This window comes from Perna viridis, chromosome 6, assembly GCF_037379345.1.
Source record: "Perna viridis isolate PV_CMFRI_1.1 ecotype Kerala chromosome 6, ASM3737934v1, whole genome shotgun sequence".
In the NCBI taxonomy this organism is placed as follows: domain Eukaryota; kingdom Metazoa; phylum Mollusca; class Bivalvia; order Mytilida; family Mytilidae; genus Perna; species Perna viridis.
The window spans coordinates 10,659,170-10,687,063 of NC_142450.1; the positions used below are offsets into that span (position 1 = coordinate 10,659,170).

A 27,894-nucleotide genomic window follows, 5' to 3' on the forward strand; every position below is an offset into this window, starting at 1 on the left:
TCGATTAATGCATGTTGACTGGTAAAAACGAAGTATTGCAGTATTATTTTCATTTTCATAAAATGTGTTTAGTATGTTATGCCCATTATTCTTGTTTCATTGTAAATTATTTACAACTTTACAGTATTTACAAATTACATAATCATCTGATAATGATATTTAAAGGAATATGCATGTTAATACATGCACGTTGTATTATCTACTTAACAAAGTGGTATTTAAAATAATATTGCTATCAACCAGGAATCAGATTGGAAACGTGATACTAAGTCTTTATTGAACGATGCAGGTGCATTTAATTAAACTAGTTAGCAAACTATGAAGTTGTATAGGACTTAATTAAGCAAAATAAAGTAAGTTTATAAATTGTATTGCAGTTTTTAGTTGAGTTCCTTTGTACGTTTTATTTTTGTTATTTCATAAACTTTGTTGTGTGTGTCTGTCTGGTATTTATCTATTGATAGATTTCCGCTATAATGTTCATTCCATTGATCATTATTTTTTTTTACGACTTTACGATTCTCCACTGATAAAATATTTTACGTCCACTCAAAGAGTGTGTGTTATATAGGAATCGTCTCGTCCGTCCGTCTATCCACATTGTGTGGCAAATCATTGGTCTTTGGTATCTTTCACTAAATGATATGTGAGAGTAAATTATCAGCACAAATATCTCAGTTACAACGGATGTATGCTTTTTTCAGATTTTATTTGCAGCTTAAAGCAATGGGGCTATGTGTTTAAAATATAGATCATAATTATATAAGCCTTTTTAAAGTCCCCAGACTTAGCAAACTTATAGTGCATCATAGGCCAATGTAATTTAAGGGTACAAAAATACACTGCAGTATGGGGGGTCTTATTTTGTAATTGAGAGGGATCATTTTAAGTCATTATTGACAAACAGCTTAATAACAGTGGAAAATAAACGCAGCAAAGAAGGTTCGAGAATGTTTTTCTTTTAAGAAACATTTCTTATTTGTGAAATAATAAAGTCCTACGCAGAATGTTATTCATGTGGATATATCATAATGCCAACCCTGTGATTTTATTTAATCTAATAATATTAAAAGTACTTGTCTTGTACTTCCTAATCCAATTTGAAGATAACAATTAACTTTGTATTGTAGAAAGAAAATCATAATAACATAGGACGGGCTAAGTTTTTAACATGAATATGACTCACCCTAAATACAAATGAATGATTTTCCATCTTTTGTTTATATTAGAAATGTTTGAATTTGTTTTAATATACATCTCAGTAATATTCACAACGGTATCTTATTAATTGTTCCATTGTCCTTGTCATGTTATATAAATAGCACTTCAGGAAGCAATGCAAATAATCTGATCATAAATATTTAAAATAGATTAAGGTATTTTTTGTAAATTTTGGGTAAAAATTTCTCCATTAGAAAAAGGTGAAAAATATAAGGAATGCAAAATAAAAATAAGCTGTATTTATTGACCTTTATTACTTCCAGCTTTTGTCATTCCTTTAATTTAATCGCATTCTGAAAAAAAAAAATCGATAATGCCAGAAAAATGAAGTGTATCTCAACCAAAAAGACAATATTTATTGTTCCATTTGAATTGCTTGTAAACTTATTTTAGTTTCAGGTAGGTGAGAATACCATGAAATTAACAGTGGAATTAGTTGTATTATTTTGCGCTACACTAGAGTATTGTGGATGTTTACTGCATTACTGTTCATCTGAAAGAAGTTGTGTATGCCAATTTCACAGCGATGGTTGGCTTGCTGATTGTTCGAACTTAAACTTAACTCGAAGTCCCCTTTTTTACAATAATGTCTTCTAAGTTAACCTAAGTTTTAACAATCTGAATGATTTTCCATCACCAAATAGTTTCGAGTCTCCAGGAATGTTAAAGATAATGGATATTTCAGGAAATTCATTAAATCAGACGTTTGCAGACAAAAGAACACATCTATTTGCAATTTTAACAAGATTACAGGTACTTAATATATCGAGGAATAATATTCCGCTCGAGCGAAGTTTCAGAGCAGATTCATTTAGCCAGTTACGTTCGTTGAGAGTGTTAGACCTTTCTTTTAATGTCATAACTGGGGAAGCGTTTGATGACCTGGACAAGATGTTAGAGCCTTTGACAGAACTTACAAATCTCTCATTAGACGCTGCAATCAATGTTACGTTTGGGTCAGGATTTTCAGAGCTGAAAAACTTAACATATTTAAAATTGCAAGGAAGATGTCATACTCACAGACTGCTAACAATTCCAGAGAACTACTTTACGAATCTTAGACAAATCAGATATCTTGATCTTTCATCTACGCATAATTGGATACAAGTGTTTTATTACTGTTCGTTCCTAAATATTTACAGAAAAGCTATTGCTCAATTGAACCATTTAATTTACTTAGATGTGTCTTATAACCGAGAACTTGGGTTTTGTGGATTTGTTAACATAACAAAGGACCTACCTTTTACAAAAATAAAGACCTTCAAAGCCAATAACCTGAATTGTGAAACAGCAATACCTATAACTGTTCTTTGTGAAGATATTAAAAGTTTACAGAACACTTCAATCACTGAGTTGTATATGGACGGTAATAACATGGTTGATGCACAATCCGGACTATTTTTTTTTCTGCCGAAAAGTTTAGAATTTCTTAGTTTGAGGAACAACAAATTCATTGAGGCTAGATATACTTACTGTAATATAGAACATCTGTCAAATTTAACATATATAGACTTGAGTAATATGAATACAAACCCAGATGTACAATTTTCAGGATACCCTTTTTGTGAATTATTCAAAAGAAGTGTTTTCTGTTTCATGGAAAGAGGCAAAAGCGCCGGTGCCAACGACTCTCCTATAAAATGGAGTTCATGTACACCTAACTGTTCCTTGAGTTTGCCTAATTTGAATTCAAAGAGACCGAGAGTAGCATCAGGCAATCCGATTTGTCAAATTGTAATTAATCCAAACGAACCGTATGAATATATTGCCATTACTCCAAATTTAAAACATATTGTTTTGAATAACTCGCATGTCGGCTATTCCTTGGATTACACAATATTTTCATCTGACAGCGTACACTCATTGATTCTTAGCAACAACGAGTTATATTCGATAACAGGACCAATTTGTAATGTATCCAATCTTAGACTTCTTGATTTGTCAAATAACCATTGCTCAAAATGGTCAAATCACGTTTTTGCTGACATGGAATATCTACGAACTTTGATGCTTGGTGGCAACTTCATTGGGAACAAAGACATTTTAAGTAATAGGTCTTATGAAACTATATTTTCCGTTCAAACTGAACTAGAAGTCCTGGATCTTTCATCAAATGCTTTATCAGGTCTTCGTTCCAATATTTTTCAAAACCAAAAATTTCTTCGGATTCTGCGATTGAACAATAACAAACTTTCGGATTGGACTGTTGAAATTCGTCATATGACCAACCTTGAATACTTAGATCTGTCCGATAACCAGATTTTGTATATATCGAAAACAGGTATAGATCTTCTTAATCAAATAAGTGCAAATAATTTGACGATCAACTTTGAGAGAAACATTTTCCAATGCACATGCACTTCAATGATGTTCATTAAATGGCTTGTGTACAACCATTTACATCATGTACAAACAGGAATTATTATCTACGCATGTCAATTGCAAGAGAATGAAAATGCAACAAATGCTTTAAGTGTATTGGAAAAGAATTGTGCGGATTACACAGGATTTGTTATAATACTGTCTTGTTTAGTTATAGGTTTCTTAATTTTCGTCTCCTCAGTTATTCTTTATAAATATCGCTGGAAAATAAGATATTGGTATTATATAGCCAAACGACTGTGCAGCTCTGGGTATCAGTGGCAGGCCAGTGATAAGGAATATAGATTTGATGCGTTTATTTCTTACGCCGACGAAGATAGAATGATAAGCAAAGACTTTATTGAATATCTGGAGGTCAACGAAGGATTGAAACTATGTATTCATCATCGAGACTTCATCCCCGGCTGTGATATTGCTGATAATATTATAAATGCCATTCACCAAAGCCGTAAAGTGGTCTTTGTTTTATCAGAGGCTTTTCTTCGTTCTAGGTGGTGCCTTTTTGAAGTTCAAATGACGTTGACTGAATACGTGGAATCAAGGCAAGGATTAGATATGATGGTAATAATATTCAAAGATAGAATTCCTCATAATGAGCTTCCAAGTAATATTTGGAATATTATACGTGAGGAAGTCTACATTGAGTATCCTGATCATACTGAGGATTTACAATCCTTTTGGGCCTCCTTGATAAATGCTCTGCAATAGACAAAAACAACATATCTATGGAACGTTTCTAACTTTTGACAATAAATATTCGAAAAATAAGTGTTTACAGCAATGAAGACTTATAAGCTGCCAAGAATATAATCGGTATCAAAGGTATGTTTGTGTTAGGATTATTCAAATGGTGGAGTGCAGACTGATCGACGTTCATTACGGCATAGTTCCAAAGCAAAAAAAAAAAAAAAAAAATCAAAAAGCATGTTATACAAGTAAATCACTTTATAGAAGAAGGGGCGAAAATCTTTAGTTTTATATGTATTTTTTTTTGTTCGCTACATCGTCTCTGATTCATAAGTTCATATTTAAGCTATGTTTGAGTTTTGATTTTTACGTATTTTAATTATCCCACTTCTGACGCTTCTGTAGTTTTAGTCAATATATAATCTGAAAATTAATCAAAAAGTTAAAATATTTAGTTTTGCATTTTGAGACTTGAATCAATAAGACATGACCATAAGTCAGTTTCCGGTCATAATTTTGGCAACGACTCATAACTTAATACCACTACACCTCAAAGATCGATATTTTCATTCCTGAGACAATGTGTTGTTTGTAATGATGTAGTCACATAATTACTCTTTTACTGTTCTATTAATCACACCTTGCTTTACCAGTTCAAAGCAGTTAGGCTGGTACCGGGTAAAGTAGATAAGGCTTATCGACCGACCTAAAGTGTGTATAACTGCATGTGCATTGACTAGTATTTTGCTACAGTTAATTGTATATTTTATTAACATGTTAACTTGGTACATTTATCATAATCTTCTTGAGTGCTGCCGATCATGGATTTGAAGCTCAGTCAGATCACAACAGAAATTTTTTGCAAATAACTCAAAAACCGTTGCCTTTAGCAAATTTCTGGCAGGGGATATTATCGTTTACGATACGGAACTATGCCGAAATTTCACAAAAAAACATTCATCGATTTATGTAGGAGTTACTGGTTCCTGAAACAGTTTTTTTTTTATTTTACATGTACTACTTTGAAAATTTTTCTCTCTAAAATCATTTCATGAAAATAAGTATATAAGTTCTTTAGTGTAATTTGCTTCAAATGACTTGTGATTTTTTATCCTTGAATAGATATGGCTATAAATGTAACATAGGGGTCGGAAGACAGATTTTTTAAAATAGTAGTATGTATCATTTAGTTGATCAGCTGTAAAACGCAAAATAGTTGTTTGTTTATTGTCATTAATAGAGGGCTAAAATACGCACATCATTTACATGGACATTTTTTATAACGTGAATGTAACATGTATGACAAGACATACTTAAATTAACTGTTTTCATGTTATTTTTAATTTTGAGTTAATGTGTATCCGATGGTTTACAGTACAGTTATTCTCTAAATGATCATGAACTCATAACAAATATTATATTTCGACTTCTTACAAGTAAGCTTCTGGAAAAGGGTTATGTTGATCCAAGATTAAAATCATCACTACAGATGTTTTATGGTTGTCATCATAAACTCGTGGATCGCTACGGTGTTTCAATCTGCAGAATAAAAACTAATTTGTTCAACGTGTCATAGTTTTCCTTTCCTCTTTCGTCTACTCCGGACTTGACTTTTATGAGCAACTCGGCGAATGTATCTAATTCTGAAAAGCATTAATTGTGAACCTCTTCGTGCTAATTATGTATTCATTGTTAGTAGACTTTACCTACTACAACAAATAGAAAGTTGTTTGCACAGTCCTCAAACTTTAGAATATTTTATATAAATTGTGTTTTATCCCCCTCCTGTTCAATGTCGGCGTTTACGTTTAGTTCGTATATATTTTTGTTTGGCTTGTAATTTGTAATTATGTTTGTTGTTCCTTTTGTTTCACCCTTTGATATGACTACTTTTCCTGATGTCAATGTTATTTCACTGAATCAATATTTTGAATATTTGTGTCTTATTTCCCTTTGTAAATATGCTACTATATTCAACACTAATAGAACATTTTCAGTATTACGAACCCAATTTTGACAATATGTGTAGTGTAAACGTTTCAAAGTTTCTGTCCATTTGACTTTCCATACATGCAGGACATGAAGTAATGTTATAGATTCTAAAAATAATTTGCAAAGTTTAAAAAATAAATGTCCTGGTCAGATTCAATACAAAATAAGTACTGATAAGCATAATCACAATATTCATACAACTATCATAACAATGAAAAATGATTTACATATACACTTATAATGCAAAACTGTCGGAAAAAACACACTTCAAAACGACTGTTGACAACAAACGTCTATGACACATACTTTGAAAAAAAAAACTGAGTTTTATCAGGAATTAACGTAAAGTTTGAATGTAAACATTGGCAAAAATGGTTGACATATATCACCTGGTTGATATATAGGACGTTCTTTGGGTAGCTCAAAATACACTTATTTACACAATATTTTGCAATATAAACACTGAGGCATTTATCCATCATTAGAAAATAATAAAAAGTTCAAAACTTACTCCTTGCGGGGTCAACACCTAATTGTTTGATATACATTTTGACCTGTTAACTTTGTTTTCGGACATACATTTGAACCAATATAATACAAAACCTGAAACGGAGAAACTCGTAAATGTTCCGTAGCAGTACAAATTTTCGAGGCATTACAAAAACAGAATAAAAACAAAATCAAAATCAGAAATCATTTGAGTGTTTGTCTTCACAGCGTGATGTTGTCTGGTGACTGGGAAATTCTAAATGACTTATTGACCAGCCATGTTTACACAGACTAGTATTAATTCAAAGCACTTTGGCATACATTTTTTAACTATCTAATTAACAAGAATTGTACTTGTTGGAAAGATCCCGTTCTTTAAATCGTCTTCAAAATAGTGTGTGCTCCTTGCACATGTGTGTAAGATAGTACGCACACTGATAAAGATTTGCTCTAACCTATTTCAATAGTAGCATGTGGCACACCATTTAAACTATTATCTTATTATTTCTATGGAGATGCCATCATCTATATATCATCGATGCTGGTTAATTGAAAGACTAGGAACAGTAAACTGGTATGAATTAATTGTATATCAAATAAGTGTGACAAATTTAGAAGACAAGTATTACATGTACATATATAATTCATGTGTATAATGTTCTTGTTCGGCCATTTTTTAAAATGTTTGAATTATATAGCCTCTATTGTCTTAAAGTGCTAGATTATCAGAATTTCAATTTCTTGGCATATTTATTTTTTTATTCTTTATTTGATGTTTTTAAGAAAATTGTTTTTTTTAATTTGTTTTCTAAATTTTCACATTTTCTAAAATCGTTTAAAAACGTTTTTTTTTTAAATAAATTAAAATGTTTCTCTTACATTTCTACAACTATTTATTGAACATTTCAGAAAACCTTATTAAAACCATATCTGAAAATGTTTTAACCTAATTCAATGGAACGTAATGAAAAGATTATCAGGAAATATTGTTTAGTAACATTTTTTTAACTTATCCAAATAATGTTTTAAAAAAAGATTCAAAAACATAACAGTGACATGTAAATTAAACATTTCAAAAACATTTCAATAAACAATTTTGAAAACCTTTTTCAAATGTTAATGGTACAATGTTTCAAACACGTTGTCATTACATTTTGAAAAAAAAATAAAAATGTTTTAAAAACGGTTTTAAAATGTTCTGCTGAAAATGTTTAAGCAACCAATAAACTCTGAATAAAATGACTCGAAGAATGTTCGTGCTACATGGTTAAAGACTAGAACGGGAAAAAAGACATACAAAAAATGGAAAAAAAAATATACGAACAAAACAGCAAAAGTATGTAAATGAGCACGGACTCCACTTCAATTGAGATTCAATTTGAGGTTCAGGTGAACAGCTATGGTAAGCGTCCTCTGCTATTTTAGTAACACCCACCAAGTTTCTTATAAAATGTTACGTACAGGTAGACAGAAGAGGGAAAAAATAGGAAACGATGACATAAAAACTTCTGTGATGATGATTTTAACCGTGTAGTAACACAATTCAATTCCAGAAGCCTAATTGCAAGAAGTCTAGCACGGTACGAAGAGTCCGAGCAATTATTACAGGCTATGGTATAACGTAAGAGTGATATGAAAACTCAATACGCAAAACGATAAATCATAGGGTTTGTCATAGAGTTTTATTTTGCCATTGATCTAAAAAGAATAGAACAAAATATTAGTATGACTTCATAAATAGTGTCTGTACTGTCTGTAATCTCATATTATTTTGGGTAGATGCGATAATTAAATCTCTAAGACAAGGATTGTTTAAATACATTACGTCATCTATATAGAAGAAACTAAGACCGACTGATCTGGCTAAAATGTTCTTTCTGTTGAATCAGATCAGCTACAAAGGCAGCTTCATAAGAGTGAAGAAACAGATCAGCGATTGGTGCAGCACAATTTGTTCCTATTGGAATGCCGACCGTATTTGGAAAAAACATGTTCACCTCACTGGACAAATATGTTGCTGGATCAACAATTCAAGCATTGTGTCATTGCCTTTGGTATATTCGTAAGATGATTTGGAATAAGTATGATTAATCTTTTCTGATTACTACGTAATTTTGTATCTTATTGTACTGTTAAATTTTGGAGTAACAACCTTTAATTTTTTAGTCAGGATTGAAACTGAGTGAGGAAACCGAAGTATGAAGGGTTGAATATCATAGGTTTTGATTTCATTACATTCTGATAAAAAATCTTGCATTGGGGGTTTCCCGAAGATCTTTCGAACCACATGATCTCTTGACAGACGAATGTGATACTAATAGTCATTCATTACATGTATAAATGCATGGTGAATTAAGACTGTTCCATTTTTAAAAACAACACGATTAGTTGTCCTGAAGAATGTTCCTTCAACCAATATTCTAGTTACACGTACCTTACAAATATACAGTCCCTGAACCGATCCACGCAACGATTTGATGGAACGATGACCGTTAACTGATTGATCGCTGACGGATCCATGACCGATGACCGGTGACCGATCTGATCGCAGTTTTGTTATGTAAAATGACGTAATATCTGTTCAAAATAAAAGAAATGTAAAATAAATATATAAATTGATGCTTAAATATATTATATTACGTAAATATGTGAGAAAACAACAAAAACAAAAAAAAGAAAAAAAGTATAATACATTGACCGCTCTGTGGTCAATTGATGCGGCAGTAGTTTGATGGGCCGGTTTGACGGATCGATGACTGACAGGAAACTGATCGGTGATCGATGACCGATCGCAATTTTTGATGCACGGATCAGTTCAGTTACTTTATTTCTTACGACGAGAAACCTGTTTGGATTAATTTGTAAAAGATAAGGACCTGAAGCAGTAAAATATATTTAGCAAATAGTCGGAAATATTTTTCTTTATTCCATGGAACGAGTGGTGGGTACTGTTTAACTACTGTCTTAAGAGTCTTTCTTAGTAATGAAACAAATCCTATCCATGTGTTTTATTAGCAATGTATTATATATCTATATGATATAGCTCATAAATGAATAGATGCTTGTTAATATAATAATATCCGAGTGTTATCATTAAAAAACATTTTTTGTTGATTAAAATTCAAACTAAGCTTACATCAGATAATACTCTGAAATAAAAAATACAGAATGAATTTGTATGTCTTAACATTTTAAAATTAAGTTTAAATCGTAAACGCTGACTTAACTAGATCAGACGGATAATTTACATTTCATGTTACATAACATTTAATGTGGAAAAAAATTGTGGAACATTGTAGTAAGAGATATTGTACATGTGAAGTAATATTATTGGAGTACAGAGGTTTATGAAAAACAATGGAAGCATACACCTTTAAAACAAAAATCAATGATCTCAAGTTCATATTCATATCCTTTATGATGCAGAATGATTATAACTAAAATATATAACTGCATATTTGAACGTACCAAATTTTCAAGACAATAACATAAATCATATAGCATATCTGTTGTTCGTTGTTCGTTTTTCTTTTCCTTTTCTGTCTACCTGCTTTACTTTTGTTGAAATAAAATGACTATTCTGCATAATTGTGTTCTTTCAAAACAGTCCTTTTAAAATTACAATTCAAGTTTACTTTGTTATCCAGTAAAACGAAGAAATAGTTTTGATTATTGTATAGAAACATTGTAAAATTATCGTTTTTCCAATACAAGAAAACAAAATAAAAAACAAAGTAGGAAAGAAGGAAAACAAACAAACAAACAGTAAAATAATATACATGTATAATAACATAGAAGAAAACAAAACAAAAGACAAACCATAAAACATATATGGAACTGATAACAGACACAATTTATCTTAAGAAAATGAGAATAGCATTTTGATATGGGTGAACAGTAATACACTAAGCTAAGGAATCACACAAGGAAGACCAAAATGGGGCTTGATTTTATGGTTCTGGTGGAAACTCTATATAAACCTCCTCTTGAATTATTTTCCATAGGTAATCTGGCAGTTCATTCTGTGAAATTCTTTCCTTAAACACTATTATCATCATATTAGTCCCTTGTCTTGATTCAACGTATTCGGTTAATGTTATCCGAACCACAAAAAGGCACCAAGATGAACAAAGAAAAACTCTTGATAAAATAATGATGACTTTACGGCTCTGGTGAATAGCATTGATAATGTTGAATCAGCTATATCACATCCCGGAATAAAATCCAGATGATGAATACATACATTGAATCCATAGTGATTTTCTAAGTATTCAATAACATCTCTCGTAATTTGTCGATCTTCGTCTGCGTAAGATAGGAATGCATCGAAGCAGTAGGAATCAGAATTGACTTGGCGTTGGTAGCCACTTCCGTAATGTCGCTTTGCGATGTAATACCAGTACCTCAATCGCCAACGTTTTTTGTACAGAACACTCGCAACTGTTAGAGTTATACATGCTACAATACAGCACGACAATACGACAATTAAGGTTGTGTACGAGGCGCAGTCTTTTTGTAGCATATCGACTTCGTCTTTTGAGTATCCATATTGTCTGTTTTTACATTTGAAAGTGTAAAATCTTTAAATGACCTCTGATTGTTAGCCATCCATTTCACGAAATGATTCACAAGTACACTGAAACAAGTTATTCGACAAATCTATCGTGATATTCTTTGAATCGATGTCAGATAATAATTGAATCCCTTTATGTGAAAAGTAAACAATTTGATTATCAGATAAGTCAATATATTTGAGGTTTTTCAAACGACTAGGAGAGACAGTCCAATCAGACATCTTATTTTTGTTAAGATAAAAAGAAAGTAATTGTTCAAGATGGACAAATATATCTGAATATAGGGCTGTAATGCTGTTGGACGAAAGAACAATTTTTTTTGTAACTTTGACTGAGCAGCAAACAAAGAAGCATATTTTGTTTGACTAAATGCATGTCCAATGAGATTGTAACTTAAGTCTAACTTTTTCAACGATACCATGTCACTAAATGCATGTGTCGATAACTTAGAACAATGGTTGTTGGAGAGGTCTAAATGAGTGAGTTTAGAGACGTTGCAAATAGGTCCCGTGATAGTGAAACATTGATTGTTACTTAGAATTAATGTTTTCAGAAAAAATAGTCCATCCAAATGTGTACCCTAAGTGTGTATTATTTAATAAAACTTTTTCTAAATTCGCTGGAATTAAAATAATTTGTGACGAAACATTGGTAGCCTGATCACTAGGAAATGCGCATGTCAATAGTTCACCGAGTGATTACTGCTTTAAGTAAATCTGTATGTTTATCATCTTTGAATGTGATGCATACGTGTTTCCATGCAATCTGGAATTCATGAATCAAGCTCTGTTGTTTGATCATTAGTAGCAACATATCTTCCCCGTTGAAATTCACAATAAACATTCTTGTTAAATGTTTCACAAAATAGATTTCCTGAATTATCAACAGATCCTTCTCTTTAATTAATATTGCTTAAATCTATAACTTTAAGATTTGGTAACCCTAGTATATTACAATATGCATATCGATTCTTTACAAAGTGGTTGTTAAATATGCTAAGCTTCTCGGAAGGTAGTGTGCTATTCCGGTTTGCGCTGATGCAAAGTTATTCCCATCCAAATGTAGTTCTTTCAACGATGTATTATATAAAAATCATATTTGTTGACATTCCTACTTCACACTGCTAATAATTTGCTTTAAGTGTCACAATTTTAGTTGAGTTTAGATCATTTGTAACGTTTTGCAAACCACAAAGTCCAAGCTGACGGTTAAAGGAAAGATTGAGAAAAGTTACCTTATTTAGAACAGAAATAACGCGACTTTCAATATACCATAAAGAATTTCTTTAACCCACTTATATATTGTTGAAAGATCAAGTCGTTCGAGTTGTTGCGTGTGACAGAAATAGTGTTTTTTTTGATCCTCAGGATTCTGTTCATGTTACACCTACCTTGAAGTTTAAGTGAAGTGAAGTTTTTCATTGCATAAAACATAGGACCGAACATAATTCCACGTGCAGCATCTATTGACAAATGTTTAAGCTGTTTTAACTCGCCAAGGACATCATCAAGAGTAAACGTGTCGGCAGTCATAACGTTAAATGATATATCAAGGGTTTGTAAGGATATCAAACCATCAAACAATTTACCTCTGTAATGGTTCCGATCAAGAGGAATATAATTAAAAGACAGGTTAAGTGTCTTCAAATTAAGAAGGAAAGACGACTTGCATTTGAATGAATATTTTCTATTCTATTTCTAGATACATCGAGTGCTTTTAGATATTTTGGTATTAGAAAGTCGTTTTCAGACGGTAAGTTTGTTAGTTTATTATCATTTAAATTGACAGAGTACACTTTTACAAAATATTTCGGACTTTTTGAAAGGCCTAGACTCGAACAGTCTACATTCCACCCATTTTTGTACTTGTAACAAGAACATCTTGTTTCTGATGTACATTGGCTGCATGAAAACAAAATGAACTGACCCCACACTAGGACTGTTCGTATCAATTGTTTCTTTATGGCTGATACCTGGAACAAATGTGAAAAGCATGGCGTGTAATAGACAAAACATTATTTTGGATGTTTTACGATTGTTTAACGAAGGAAGGTCTCACTAAGCAATTCCGGGTCAAATGACCACCCCCCTATGTAGTACCAAAAAGATACTGAACCTAGACATATGCATTGTAAGTGCATTATTTGTGTGTATTACGATTAAAAGTAGTCAAAATAAAGCTGAGAATGTGTACTTTAAAATCATATATGTAATTAACTACAAATGTGTATGAATAATGTTTACATATGTGAGTAATTTGCCTCCATGCTCTTAGTTAGCAGAACAGGTAAAAATGTGGATTTTCAGTATTATTTATTCAAGTAAATTTTGTTAAGAATTTCTACTATCATCGTACTATTAGCATAATGATTTTCCAAGCTTCGGTATGCAGCTTTAAGATGTCATTTTTCCTGGGAATTCACAGGACTTACTTTTTTAACATGTAAAGTAATGGAAACGTTAGAAGTGGATAGTGAGACCGAACGTAAAAATGAGTAAACAATAAAGGATTAAATACTGTTTTTTCCAGACTGTATCGATGTGTGAAATCGGATCATTCACAGTGTGAGTGAATAGTCCGATTTTACACGTCAATAATTTCAGCAATAAACCTTAGAAGTTCAATATGAAATATATTAATTCTTATTTTGTCCATGTAGGCTCTCATTTAGCGAAATTGACACCCGAAATTGATATTGGAAAGGGTGGCATTTAACCGACAATATGACATGGTTGACATTCGAATATTCATAGTATTTACGGGCCACTGATAACTGTATTCTTGCAATAATTGTTGTTTTGAATTAACAATGCCGAAAATGAATGTAATAAAGCAGGTTTTCAGCCTCTAAAAGATTATATCTTTTGTCGAAGCGATGGTAGATTGTTGTTTATTATATGTACATGGAATTTACTTTGTGCTAAATCTCTTCGTTGAGGTTGTAAAAGGTGAGCAACCAATCATTATGTTTGAAAAAGGCGGCCATACATTATTCGATCGGAATTATTTTATTTAAAAAAAAACATTTTCTTTGATGAATCAGTCATTGTCTGTTTGATAGACCATTGTAAAACTAAAAGAAATACACAGCAATCCCTTATTTTACTTATCCACACGATATACTGAATGAATGATTTGGTTAAGTTTAAATTTCTTATTGGTTTTAAAGTTTCAAAAAATGAAAGTTATTGTATCCACTTCACGCGTTAAGACATCTCAAAGGCCTGAATGTACATAGAACATTTGAAATACATTCACTAAAGGCTTTAAAGGAACATTTTGCAAACACAAAAACAATTATAATAATACCTTAGTCCCGTTTTTTATTGTTTTGTAATATGATAGGTATTGCATCATTCAGGTAGAAAGACAAACATCCACAATTCAGATGAAAAGTTTTGATATGTTGTTAATTATGACATCTTTCTATGTTATCATTCATGATGACACCTTAAAGAAAACTCAATATGCATTTTGAAAAGTTAATGCTAAGAATAGCGCTACAATAAAAATGTACTTACTTAAACCATGATTCAAACAAACCATTCTCTAAACACTTCTTAATCTCATATTATTTGTAATGTGTAATGCCTTCTAACTGTCACATGTATACTCTATGATAAATTTGACTAAGTTCAACGTCCTTGTTTGAAGAATATTAAGCAAAACGTATTTGAGACTTTACATGTAGTTACCTTTAATTTAATGATAAATCCCTTGGTTGAAAATTCGCGTTTGCTTATTATATAAGAAGCTATTCTTCGTTGTTAAGTACATACATATACTTACACTCTTATCATTAAAACACTTACAATTCAAATATTTAAATCATTCAATAATAAAATACAAAAATATATGATCAGTTCAAAATCCATCGCACTTATAAAGATTACCAAACATGGTATTATAAACTAATGAATTATAATTGATTATTCCACCATTATAATTTGTCAGAAATGGGGACGAGGTGATAAAGTACTAATTGAATAGGAAGAAGAGTCATATTTGAGTACATAAACAATATGTGTTGTTTTATACGACACTCAAAACTTGCCCTGTTTTCAGAACCCCAATTGCCTGAATGAAAACTCTGAATCGAAAGAAAACTTCAAACGCATTGTATCTTTTATTTTTCATTTATATTTCAGATTAAAGGACTAATATTGGACTTTTTTTTTATAGATAGTAGAATTGTAATACAAATTGATTACTTTAAGGAAAAAATAGAAAACTTTAGCTGCTTTTCTTTACGTTTGAAATAGTTTTGGTATTTTTGACATTCAAAATGTTACAGAGAGATGAGGAACGCTTTTGATTGTCCGTATTACAAAACAAGTATATTTCAAGTACCAACATAAACTTCAGGCATTACAAAATGTAAAAAATGATCATTAAAACCTTCTAAATAAACTTTTTTTCTCTTTAAGGTCTACTTACGCCAAAACTAACGTTACGTAAGTATCGTACTTTCAGTATCTTTGTCTGTATTTGTTTTACTTAAGCATTCATTTCACTCAAAATTCAACCCAATCAAGACCTTCCAGAGTGCATGTATTTCAAAATTTGCGTTCTACAGATCGCAATTTTTCTTCGTTTTTTTTTATCTAATGAAAAAGTGCATGTATTGCGACCAAAATGCCACATTATTTGAAAAAAGAGTATGTTTTAGCAAACTTGATGACATTTTGAAATCTTTTTTTTAGTAATGTACCTATTTTTGGATAAGAAATAAAAGTCAAATTTGTGGGTTTATGACATGTATGAATTATTTGCTGTCTATTCTTTTACAAGAAACTTTGTATATGAACCTGTATATCAAAATAAACAGTCTTATTCAATTATTCTCATTATTGTTAGTGTTGTGTTGGCAAGATTAGAATGAAACTAGCTGTCATGTTTTGGCCATATGACGAACGAAAAATACCAAGATTTCTAGTCGTTCGGTAGGTTGCGTTACTAGCAGTTTTTTGTCTTCGTCGGGCCGATTTGTAGTATAGTGCTTATGATACACAGTGAAACCTGTCAAGACCAAACCCCGAATAAACAGAACCCCTGGCTAAATCAGACACTTTCTAAAGACTCTTTTATGCCAATTTAAATCAATTTTGAACCAGAGGAATTAAAACTCTAAAATAAATAAAAAAATTCTACGTTTCAAAAGGGGTTCGGTAAGGAAGGGTAACATTATATTATAAGCTTAATTGAATCTTAAAATTGATAATACGTTATAGCCAAACTTAATTTGTGTAAACATACAGTTTCAAAACATATTGATTATAGAAGGAAGCATGTTAAGCTTAAGATAACGCATCACCGAGTACAAAGATCTTTGCACACAATTACATAATAAAATGATTGTGAGATGTATGCATTAATGAAAAAGTGTTACATAAAAGGTTGAATAATTAACTCCGTTGTAAATTTGAATCGTGGCTTTTATGTACGATATACAAAATTCGGTTTTATATTATGCCGAAGAAGTATAATGTTATAACATCTAAAATATAAAGCAGAATACCCAACATACTCTGTAAGTCTATGAAAGTAATATATCTATGGGATTACAGTAGAACATCTGTAAATATGTTTTCGCCTCAATCCGAGTTGTGTACAGTAAAAAAAAGTATCATCTAAGATTTGTAACCACAACTGGATAATCATTATCATAAAATACAGATAATGACAGTAATCATCTTATTGTGATAATTCTATTCCTGAAAAATACCCATCTAAAACCAATGGATTCATATAGGTTTTTCTTATTGACTAAAAACTGTAGCCTCATCAAGTCACGTGGAATGAAGTATTTTATGAATCAGACAAGATCAATTAACTTTCAATATCGACTTAAACTCAAACCGTGCAGTACCAAAACACAGTTATTGAATATAGACTATATTAACTATATCACGATGAAAAATATTGTCGTAGAAATAGTAATATATCAATATTGTTGTCTATCGAAGAGCATCGATCAGGGAGGTCCAAAAAGATTCTAAGTTCTCATTATCATTGGGGAACTCAATGCAAACCTCCTCACATATAATATTCCAAATATTTATTGGGAGCTCATTATGAGGAATTCTGTCTTTGAAAACTAATACCATCATATTCAGTCCTTGTCTTGATTCCACGTATTCCGACAAAGTCATTTGAACTTCAAAAAGGCCCCACTTGGAACGTAGAAATGCCTGTGATAAAACAAAAACAACTTTACGACTCTGATGAATAGCATTAATTATATTGTCAGCTATGTCACAGCCTGGAATAAAGTCTCGGTGATGAATACATAACTTGAATCCTTCGTTGTCTTCTAAATACTCAATGAAGTCTTTGCTCATCGATCTATCCTCGTCGGCGTAGGAAATAAACGCATCAAATCTGTACTCCTCATCATTAAGCTGCCGCTGATACCCAGAGCTACGAAGCCGTTTGGCTATATAATACCAATATTGTATTTTCCATCGGTTTTTATAAAGAATAACCGAGAAGACAAATATTATGAAACCTATTACTAAACAAGACATTATTATAACAAACCCTGTGTATTCAGCGCAATTCTTTTCTAATACATTAAGAGCATTTACTGCATTTTCATACTTCAGCGATTGGCATTTGAAGTTAATGGTTCCCGTATGTACATTTTTATTGTGCACGAGCCATTTCAAAAATAACATAGAAGCACACGTGCATTGAAAAAGGTTTCTCTTTAACATGATAGTTAAATTATCTGCACTTATACGGTTAAAGAGATCTATACCTGTTTGTGAAAGATACAAGATCTAGTTATCAGAAAGATCCAGATATTGGAGTTTACTCATTTGGTAAGTATTCACTGTCCAATCATAAAGTTTATTTTCGTTTAATCGCAGAATTCGAACGTTGTTTTGACAGTGAAAAATGTTAATTCGAAGAGCAGAAATAAAGTTCAATGAAAGATCTAGGACTTCAAGTTTGCTTTGGGCAGAGAACATTGTTTCATAGCTCTTATTATTTAAGATGTCTGTATTACCAATAAAGTTATTCCAAAGGATTAAGGTGCGGAGAGAAACCATATAGTTAAAAACATGATTGGACCACTTTGAGCAATGATTGTTTGATAAGTTAAAATATTGAAGTTTTGAAACATTGCATATTGGTCCTGTTATTGAGAAGAACTCGTTGTTGCTGAGAATTAATGACTAAAGTGTCTGAAGAAAATATCTTCCAACCAAACGTATATCCTAAATGTGAATTATTTAACACGACATGCTTGAAATTTGGTGGGATTCCGACAAATTCCATAGGTTCATTTGGATCAATGGGAGAAGTACAAATCAAATTTACGGAAGTAACCTGCGATTTTTTAACACGTTTCGTTGACTCTTCAGGTCCGGGCCAGTAGTTATTTGTACACGCATTTACCTTAGAATGGTCATCTTGAACCCCAGCACGTTTACCTCTTTCCATGAAACAGAAAACATTTCTGTCGAAAAGTTCACAGAAGGGGTATCCAGAAGAGTGAACTTCTCGATCTGAATTCATATTACTTAAGTCTACGTATGTCAAATTTGTTAAACCGGCTATATCACAATATGTATATCTCGCCTCTATGAACTTATTGTTACGCATACTCAGACGTTTTAAACTTTTTGGCAGATAAAAAAGTATTCCTGATTGTGCATCAACGATGTTATTACCATCCATATGCAATTCCGTCATTGAAGTGTTCTGTAAGTCTTTGAAATCTTCACAAAGTACAGTTATCGGCATACCTGTTTCACAATTAAGCAAATTGGCTTTTTAGACTTTTAATTGAGTCGCATTCAGATTTTTAGTAATGTTAACGAACCCAAAAAATCCGAGTTCACGATTATTGGAAAGGTCAAGATCAACGGCGCAATAGCTTTTCTGTAAATACTGTGGACAGAACAATAAATGTATTCAACTTTAGGCCAGGTGTACACAGAAGAAACATCAAGCGATCGCATTTGTGGAAGATTGATAAAGTTATTTTAAGGAATTGACAGCAGTCGGTGAGCATGGCATCGCCCTTGCAATTTAAGGGATGTCAGATTTTTTAGTTGTAAAATCCTGGTCCGAATGAAACATTTTCTGCTGCATCTAAATACAAATATCTTAATTTCTTCAAGTCCTCTAATACTTCGTCATGATTATCAAAATCTTTTCCAGTAATGTTATTAAATGAAAGATCTAAGACACGTAATGAACTTAATTGGCCAAATGAATCTCTCTGTAAAGCAACATGAATATGATTTCTTGATATGTTAAGTACTTGTAATTTTGTAAGACTTGCAAACAGTTGTTTTTCATCAATGCCAGATACACGATTTAATTCATTACCTGAAATGTCTATTATTTTCATCTCTATAACAAGGGAGAAATCGTTTGCCAGTGAAAAGGCATTCAGTTTGTTAAAACTAAGATTGACTGAGTAAACATGATTATAAAAAGCGGACTTTTCGATAGATTCAGCTTTGAACAGTCAGCCAACCATCCACCAAAATGATTATGGCATACACATCTACTTTCTGATGTACAACTTTGTCCTGAAAGTCTACAATACTTCAGAAGTATGAAACACAGTAAAACAACAAACTGTGCTGCTTTTGTCATTATACACAGCCCTGCCAAGAAATAAATAAATAAATAAATAAATAAATAAATAAATAAATAAAATTAAAAAAAAAATAACATAATACAAAAATATGGTTACAATATTTAATAGGTATATTTTTGAACAACAATGTAGGATCTTCGATAAAGCATTCTCATGACGTCGTATATATATTCATTTAACTTTAGGATTAATCATTATGTAAAGTGTGTTATCCTTACGATTTACTGTGAAAGTGCTATTGTTCATGGGGTATCAATTTTCCTGGTTTTTATGGGTAAGTCAAGCCACGAAATTTGGTTCCCAACGAATTGTAGATTTCCATAGATGTGTATACTGAAAACTTCAAAACGACGAATTCAACAATCCACGAAAATTGGTATCCACGAATTAAAGTACTTTCACAGTACATTGCAATAACTGGACTTCAATTTTAAAGTTAATAAAAGATGTGTACGAGAGTTGTAAATAAAACGAAAAAAAAAAATGACTGATGAAATATTTGCTCTCAAAAACTGTAAATATCAGCTAAAATGATGTCACACAATTAACGTTTGCACAATAAATTCACAGACGGGATGATTTTGTTTCATTCTTAATTCTCTTCTGTACATGTATATAAATACTACAATCAGCGACCAATATTTGAACAATACACACAGAAATTTCCAAAAAAAAATTAAAAAAAATAAAAAATAAAATAAAATAAAAATTATGCTGGCAGAGCAGGACATGCTTACGCTTCCGCAGCACCTGATGTAACTTTCATTTTTTTTACGTGAGTTCAAATTTGTAGTGCTAGAGTGTTTTTTTAAACTTAAATCTTACATCTTGTTTTCCGTATTTTCAGTTTTTATATGTATATGATGTAATCTATACTGTTCGGTTCACTGCGCTGGTTATGTGGATAGTCTTCATGTTCTTGTGTTTAGGTTTAGGCCATGCCCTTCAAGCTTGCTTTATTCAAATTTACACATTACAGATGCTTTTGTATTTGTTTTGTCGGTATATAATCAAAGATGTTTACATTGCATAAGATCAGTACATGGCTATATAATGGTAATTAATTTTCTTAATCATCAGGACACCATCATATGACAACAGTTTGACTGCAAATTTGACGGAAATAGTTAAGAGCTATATTAGTATTTAATCACATTGCAAAGATTGAATAAAATTGATCCTTTCAAACGTTCTCTTTTATTCACAAAAGACAAATCTGACTTGTATTTCATCAAAACTCCAACAAACCTTAATTTAGAATCAGTTACAATAGCTCCAAGTCTTTCTTTAAAAAAAATTAAAATAATATAATAAAAAAAATTAAAATAATATATATATGTATATATTACGTGATATGGCAATGACTTTCTTTCCTGATTTGATATATATAAGGGTAGCGATAAACAACTATCATTTGTGTAAGGTATTATTCCATTATGTATTGTTTACGTTTGATTGTACTGAAAATTCGAACAGGATAAAATGGTACAATAAGTGCCATTTATACCTTTTAAGATAAACTAACGACATTTCTTTCATCATTGGAAATAATAAAGAATTATTTATACTTTAGTTTGTATTATTAACGTAGGTCGAGTTGAGAAAAATTCTTCAAATAAATTATATCATAAGATTTAGATTAGTTATTTCTCATTTTCTGCTTAGGATTAATTTAAATTGCTCTTGGATGATTCTCTAGATATATAAAATATGTTTATGGCAAAGCAAACCAAAATAAAAATTTGCACATCCCATCCGTTGCCTGGTTCTGACACACAATGGTACCTAATACACAATGATCGTACAAGTCAAAGTTTTGAGAACAAGCATTCTATCATTCAAATTTTTTTTATTGAGTTAAAACGTAAGTTTACAACCTAAATATCATAAACACAATTGCACTCTTACAATTTGACATGAGTTTATATTGATACTTGTACAATATACAGTACTTATACAATTTTATTAGTACCTTAAGCTGTAAAATTGCAGTAAACACGAACAATAAATCAAAAGTATACAACAAGTACAGTCAAATCTGTCTTAAAGAACATCTGTTTTCAGCAGTGATCTGCTGTAAATCTTAAAAGATACTCATATGTAGTGCATTCTGTGTAACTACTTACATAGACCACCCCACCTATCTTATTTCTCTATGATTTAATCAGCCTTTGTAGATCACTTGTTAGATTTTACTTGTCAAATTTTACTGTAGATTGGTAAATCTAAGAATTGATTGTATTTCTCTATTATCCTCTGAACAAATATTAACATGCGTCTTCCATTTTTTTGGAACCGTTAAGATAACCACATTTGTCTTGTAGAACAATGTTTAAGCTATGTGAATTTAGAGGATACACATAGACTCCTAGAACATTATTTGAACGAGTATCATAGAAATGCGTTTCCATTGTTAAGAAAGTTTTTACACATGAAGAAAAAATATCTATATCGCATTATTGAGCTTACTGCATAACTAGAAAAAAATGCATAGACCAACGAATCAACAGAAGAAAGAAATGTCTCATGCAAGCTAGACCATATTGAAAGTACCTTAGTCGCCAGCGGTTTTTATACAGAACAATTAAAACAATAAGAATTATAAATTTATTGCTGAGGTCCTAAAAGATGAGCAACCAATCATTATGCACGAAAAAGGCAGCCTTACATTATTCGATTGGAATTATTATATTTAAAAAAACCCTTTTTTTATGAATCAGTCATTGTTTGTTTTATAGATCATTGTAAAATTAAAAGAAATACAGAGCAATCCCTTATATAACTTATCCAGACAATGTACTGAATGAATGATTCGGTTAAGTTTAAATTTCTTATTTGTTTTAAAGTTTCAAAATATTAACGTTATTGTATCCACTCCACGCGTTAAAAATAGGGCCTGGATGTACATAAAACATTTGAAATACGTTCACTAAAGGTTTTAAACGAACATTTTGCAAACACAAAAACAATGATAATAATACCTTAGTCCCGGTTTTATTGTTTTGTAATATGATATCATTCAGGTAGAAAGACAAACATCCGCAATTCAGATAAAAAGTTTTAATATGTTGTTAATTATGACATCTTTCTATGTTATCATTCATGATGATATCTATTAACAAAAATCAATATGCATTTTGAAAAGTTAATGCTAAGAATAGCGCTATAATAAAAATGTACTTACTCAAAACATGATTCAAACAAACCATCCACTAAACACGTCTTAATCTCTTCATATTATTTGTAAGGTGTAATGCCTTCTAACTGTCACATGTATACTCTATGATAAATTTAACTAAGGTCAACTTCCTTGATTGACGAATATTCAACAAAACATGTTTGAGACATTACATGTAGTTAAATTTAATTTAATGATAAATCCCTTGGTTGAGAATTCGCGTTCCATTATTATATAAGAAGCTATTCTTCGTAGTTAATTACATACATATACTTACACTCTTATCATCAAAATATTTACAATTCAATATTTAAATCATTCAATTATAAAATACAAAAATATAAGATCAATTCAAAATCAATCGCACTTATAAAGAATACCAAATATGGTATTATAAACTAATGAAATATAATTGATTATTCCACCATTATAATTTGTCAAAAATGGGGACAAGGTGATAAAGTACTAATTGAATAGGAAGGGGAGTCATATTTGAGGACATAAACAATATTTGTTGTTTTACACGACACTCAAAATTTGCCCTGTTTTCAGAGCCCCAGTTGCCTGAATGAAAACTCTGAATCGAAAGAAAACTTGTATGCCTTGTGTGTTTAAAATATGTTTTCATTTATGTTTCAGATTAAAGGCCTAATATTGGACCTTTTATAGATAGTAGAAGTGTAATGAAAATTGATTACTTTAAGAAAAAAATAGAACACTTTAGCTGCTTTTGTTTACGTTTGAAATATTTTTTTGTATTTTTAACATTCAAAATGTTAGATAGATGAGGAACGCTTTTGATTGTCGGAATTACAAAAAAGAATATTTCAAGTACCAATCAACATAAACTTCAGGCACTGTAAAATATAAAAAAAAAAGACAATTATAATTATAAGTAATATACCACGCTTTTAGGATGAGTTTGATTAAATATCCTAATGAGTAAGGTGTGGTATATATGTTTTGTAACAACGTTCAGCCAATGAAATTGGTGAGATATTCAGACTTGCGTTCATTCCAAATTTACTATTTACAAAACCCCTAGTGAAAACAAACTTAAGGATTTATTGACTTTTAATGACACTACTATGTTAAGTTAATTATTTGATTATAAAATCAAATGAAGAATCCATATTTATGATACAAACATATTTATATTGACACTCTGCTGGACATCTTCAGAATCTGTTCTTTTCGATCTGCGCTTTAGTGTAGTCCCAGCGCCTTCACAAGTCTATAATATATACGAATAAATGATAGAACTCCATTAGAATGTAAAAGAATAATGACTGACCTCTCAAAACTTCAACCACATATACAAAGATGTAGTCATCTGTTATTCCTCACTAAATTTACACACACATAAGACCATTTCAAAATCAAAACAACCGTTAACATTTAATATAATAGTCATAAAAATACGAAGTGGCTAATAGTTTGATAAATCAAGTACATCAAAGAATAACGACTTTCTCTCTTAAGTCATAAAAGTGTCAATTGAGTCTGGGACAGTATGCATTCTAAATTCTAGAAATCTATTCGAAAATTTAAACTCACCTCTTGATCTAACTTTCTTTTCTTTTTTTTGTGTCTTGTTTGCCACTTTTTTCCGCTGATGACATCTACAATAAAGAAACACACTAGTTATATTTCATTGTATACAGTTTGTACATAATCAAGTAAAATATATATGCACAGTTAATCGGTTGAATTGAACTAAGAATATTTTTGTAATAAAATTATTTTAAACGTTTTTGATATAAAAAAAATACTTTTTTTTTACTTTTATTTCAATTTCTTTCTCTTTGTCCTCTCATCTTTATCCTTCTCCTTCTGTAAAAAGAATGCCAGTGAGTTTTCCAACTCAATTACTCTTGTCTGTAAGAACTGCTTTTACTCATCCTGCAATAAGAATAATAAGTTATAAAAACTACATTGTAGTTGAGATGCATGATTGAGATGCATGCAAACATGTACACGGTACGAATGCTAAAATCATAAATACTATAAATTGAAGAAAAAATGAATAACTGAGAATGGGTAAAATCAATAAACTAAATATGACATGTAAACATGCTTCTTTTTAATTACTTGAACTAACCATCTTCTCTAGTAATGCCTCAAAGCCACTGGCTGTCTCATTTTCTGTACTGGTTGTTACGGTCAATTTATTCTGTAATGCCTCATTCTTCTTTTGATCTGCGGTAAGTTCCTTCTCAACTTCTTGCAGTTTCGTTTCTTTTTCTCTGAGAGACAATTTAAGAGAAGTAGTCCATTGCCTCTCATCTTGTAACATTTTTACCAAGTTATGAACACTATTTACTGTTTGTAATGTCGATGGGATGATGACCCTTACAAAAGAAAATGATAATTTAAATTATTTGTTCTGTAGATAGACTTTCGACAAAATCAACTTTCATCATGGCAATACACAGCTATATTTTCCATCTACTTTCATTGTACACTAGTAAAATATTATGATAAAAAATAAGCACATGTTTGTTTTTGTTTGTTTGGTTTTTTTTTTGGTACTATTTTGTTGTTCGAGTTTTTATTCACGTTTCGATGTTTTAAATTATGTTTTGTTTTTTTTATGAAACCGAGAGGTAAACCGTTTTCCTATTAGCAGAAGGATACCGCCGTTGTGTGCAACAAGTGTTGTTTTTTTTATGAAATATGTATCTGTCAAAGTGCTGAAACGTTTAATTAACTAAACATTATGCATTCAGGTTGTAGTGTTATATCTCTCTGGTAAAAATGTATATAAATACAAATTCTAACGTAAATATGACCCAACATACATGTTTTGATTTTGTTGACTGTCTTTATCTTCAACAAATCCATTTTTCTTTCTTGTCTTCTTCTTACCACTTGTCCTGCAAAAATCGTAGCTCATTTACTTCACATTTCACTTGACTTGTTTCTATAGAATTTAAATCCGTTTTTAATCATTCAAAGTTGAAAGCCTAGATAGGAAATATACAATTACATGTTATTGGAAGTTTTCTAGTAATGTATTTACCACCAAAATGATCAGTTACATATGGCTTACGTTGTACCATTGTATTGAATATAAATGTATTTGTTTAATATTTTACCATTCCATCTCACTTTTAAAGGTCTTCCAATCTTTTGTCGGCAATGTGCTCTGCAAAATGTCCAGCTGAATATGTTCAGCTAAGAGGACAGAACTCCTGTAGCTGAGTTTTTTCAATGGTCATCTTGGTGATTTCTTAATTTGCGACTGTTCAAATGAAAGAGCTAGGTTTACAAAGCCTTCCCATACCCTATCATTTGACTTAGACATTTTTAAAACAACCTTATAACGATTGTGGAACTCTTCACTTTTTCTGTCAATTCCCAATATCTGACAAAATAATAAAGTGGTGGACAGAATTCCTTAAAAAATGGACAAAAAAATGAGCAACCCTTTATACAGAAGGACAGAAGTTACTTCAAAAGCAAAGTAGGTGTTGCCACTGTTACCAAAGCAGTCATTGACTTGCCATATCCTCCGGAGATAAGACGATTGTTTGAACATAAGAGAGAAGATTATGTTGTTCAGGTACATGTAGATGTAATTATCCATAATGGATTTTAGTATATTATGTATTTTTGTTAAACCTTTTATATACCATGTAGGTCTCCTTAGTAACATCTAAGAAGGGTGTTCTGTTAGTAGTTGTACTAGCTTGCATATTTTGTTGGAGTGAAGGTAAAACTAGAAGTACAGACAAAATGTCGATTTTAATAGTCACAGTTGAATCAATAGTTTAATAGTGCTTGTTGGTTTTCAAAAGGGGTGCACACCCCCCTGCCCCTGTACACGGACTCACTGTGTATATGTTCATACCAAGTACGTGATATTATTACTTTTGAAAGTTTTTTTTAATCTTCCTGTCTATTTCAGATTCAAGATAGACAGAAAACTATAATGGAAAGGGGCAAACAAAAACGAAAATCCAACTTGTTGAACGGTATGTACCACTAACATGTAACATGGGTGATATAAAACTCTTCGCATCAATGTTCTATTTTTGTATAGTTTAGATACAGGTTACAGACCACCAATTCAACCAATGAGCATTTGGAACGTACACGCAAAAATAGTCCTACGCAGAAATTACCCCCTATTCCTCATAGCGCTGTGAAACAAGTTCTCATTTTATTTTCAAAATTTAAACAGTTTCTGAAAAGAAAATGCATTTCTGCACATTTTATAGGTGCATTTTGCTTCTTGTTATATTAAGCCTAATCTCCATAAAAATTTCTAAATATACTCTTATCTTGTGGAGACACTGGGATTCCCCATGTTATTTATAGACCCTTCACTTCCGATGACCAGTACGCACAGCAAGTCTGCTAACCCCACATGCCATTCTGAGGATTGTGAGCTGATATATGTAGAATCATGCTGACATAAAGTCCTCTGCAGGTTAAAGTGGAGGTAAAGTTCAGAGAAGCCATTGAATATTGTGAAATTAGCGTAGAAGCCTGTGGGAAGTGGAAGAGTAAGCAATGGAACCAAGGTTATAGCGGTAATCAAAAGAATGTAATCCAGGGACAAAGACCAGACATGAAAAACAGACATTCACAAGAAAGAACATAAAGTAACTAAAATCATACATACAAAATAACAAAAGTAAATCAGCAACTCGGACTCCACTAAACACTGGGAGCATGGACCAGGTGCGCCGGTAGGGTAAGCGTCCTCTGCTTTTCTAGAAACACCCGCAGAGTTACTCATAAAA

At 31.4% G+C, this 27,894-nt stretch overlaps 3 protein-coding genes and 1 pseudogene across 5 annotated transcripts; 1 reads left to right on the forward strand and 3 right to left on the reverse strand.

The window, feature by feature from the left end:
* The first annotated feature begins 1,881 nt into the window (after window positions 1-1,881).
* LOC148613613 (toll-like receptor 4) lies at window positions 1,882-8,633 on the forward strand. The gene has a single exon (XM_088587058.1). The coding sequence runs from the start codon at window positions 1,882-1,884 to the stop codon at window positions 4,309-4,311; it is 2,430 nt and encodes an 809-aa protein (XP_088443184.1). The 3' UTR covers window positions 4,312-8,633.
* On the reverse strand, window positions 1,947-27,894 carry LOC148613614 (uncharacterized). 3 transcript variants are annotated; one of them, XM_088587061.1, is made up of 7 exons: window positions 26,242-27,894; window positions 25,945-26,019; window positions 25,245-25,389; window positions 24,927-25,045; window positions 24,701-24,765; window positions 23,150-24,377; window positions 1,947-4,302 (listed from the first exon to the last, which is right to left on the reverse strand). In XM_088587061.1, exons 1-4 carry the CDS (start codon window positions 26,247-26,249, stop codon window positions 25,037-25,039), a joined length of 237 nt encoding a protein of 78 aa, XP_088443187.1. In that variant the 5' UTR covers window positions 26,250-27,894; the 3' UTR covers window positions 1,947-4,302; window positions 23,150-24,377; window positions 24,701-24,765; window positions 24,927-25,036. The 3 variants fall into 3 exon arrangements, with proteins under 3 accessions (XP_088443187.1, XP_088443186.1, XP_088443185.1); XM_088587060.1 differs by having other exon boundaries at window positions 25,245-25,494; window positions 26,242-27,886; XM_088587059.1 differs by lacking the exon at window positions 26,242-27,894 and having other exon boundaries at window positions 25,245-25,494; window positions 25,945-26,229.
* LOC148613615 (toll-like receptor 4) lies at window positions 10,171-11,692 on the reverse strand (annotated as a pseudogene).
* On the reverse strand, window positions 17,303-19,134 carry LOC148613616 (toll-like receptor 4). Its single transcript, XM_088586345.1, has 2 exons — window positions 18,785-19,134; window positions 17,303-18,105 (listed from the first exon to the last, which is right to left on the reverse strand). The coding sequence occupies exons 1-2, from the start codon at window positions 19,095-19,097 to the stop codon at window positions 17,303-17,305; spliced, it is 1,116 nt and encodes a 371-aa protein (XP_088442471.1). The 5' UTR covers window positions 19,098-19,134.

What these genes read in the sequence shown, in the direction of transcription:
- LOC148613613 (XM_088587058.1), top strand. Translation starts at nt 1,882, where the DNA reads ATGTTAAAGATAATGGATATTTCAGGAAATTCATTAAATCAGACGTTT.
- LOC148613614 (XM_088587059.1), bottom strand. Translation starts at nt 26,039, where the DNA reads ATGAGCTACGATTTTTGCAGGACAAGTGGTAAGAAGAAGACAAGAAAG. An exon ending in AGTCAACAAAATCAAAACAT is followed by an intron (nt 25,495 to 25,944) that starts GTATGTTGGGTC and finishes TTCTTTTGTAAG; the next exon opens with GGTCATCATCCCATCGACAT.
- LOC148613616 (XM_088586345.1), bottom strand. Translation starts at nt 19,097, where the DNA reads ATGCCGATAACTGTACTTTGTGAAGATTTCAAAGACTTACAGAACACT. An exon ending in TTTCTGTTTCATGGAAAGAG is followed by an intron (nt 18,106 to 18,784) that starts GTAAACGTGCTG and finishes TTTCACAAACAG; the next exon opens with GTATAGATCTCTTTAACCGT.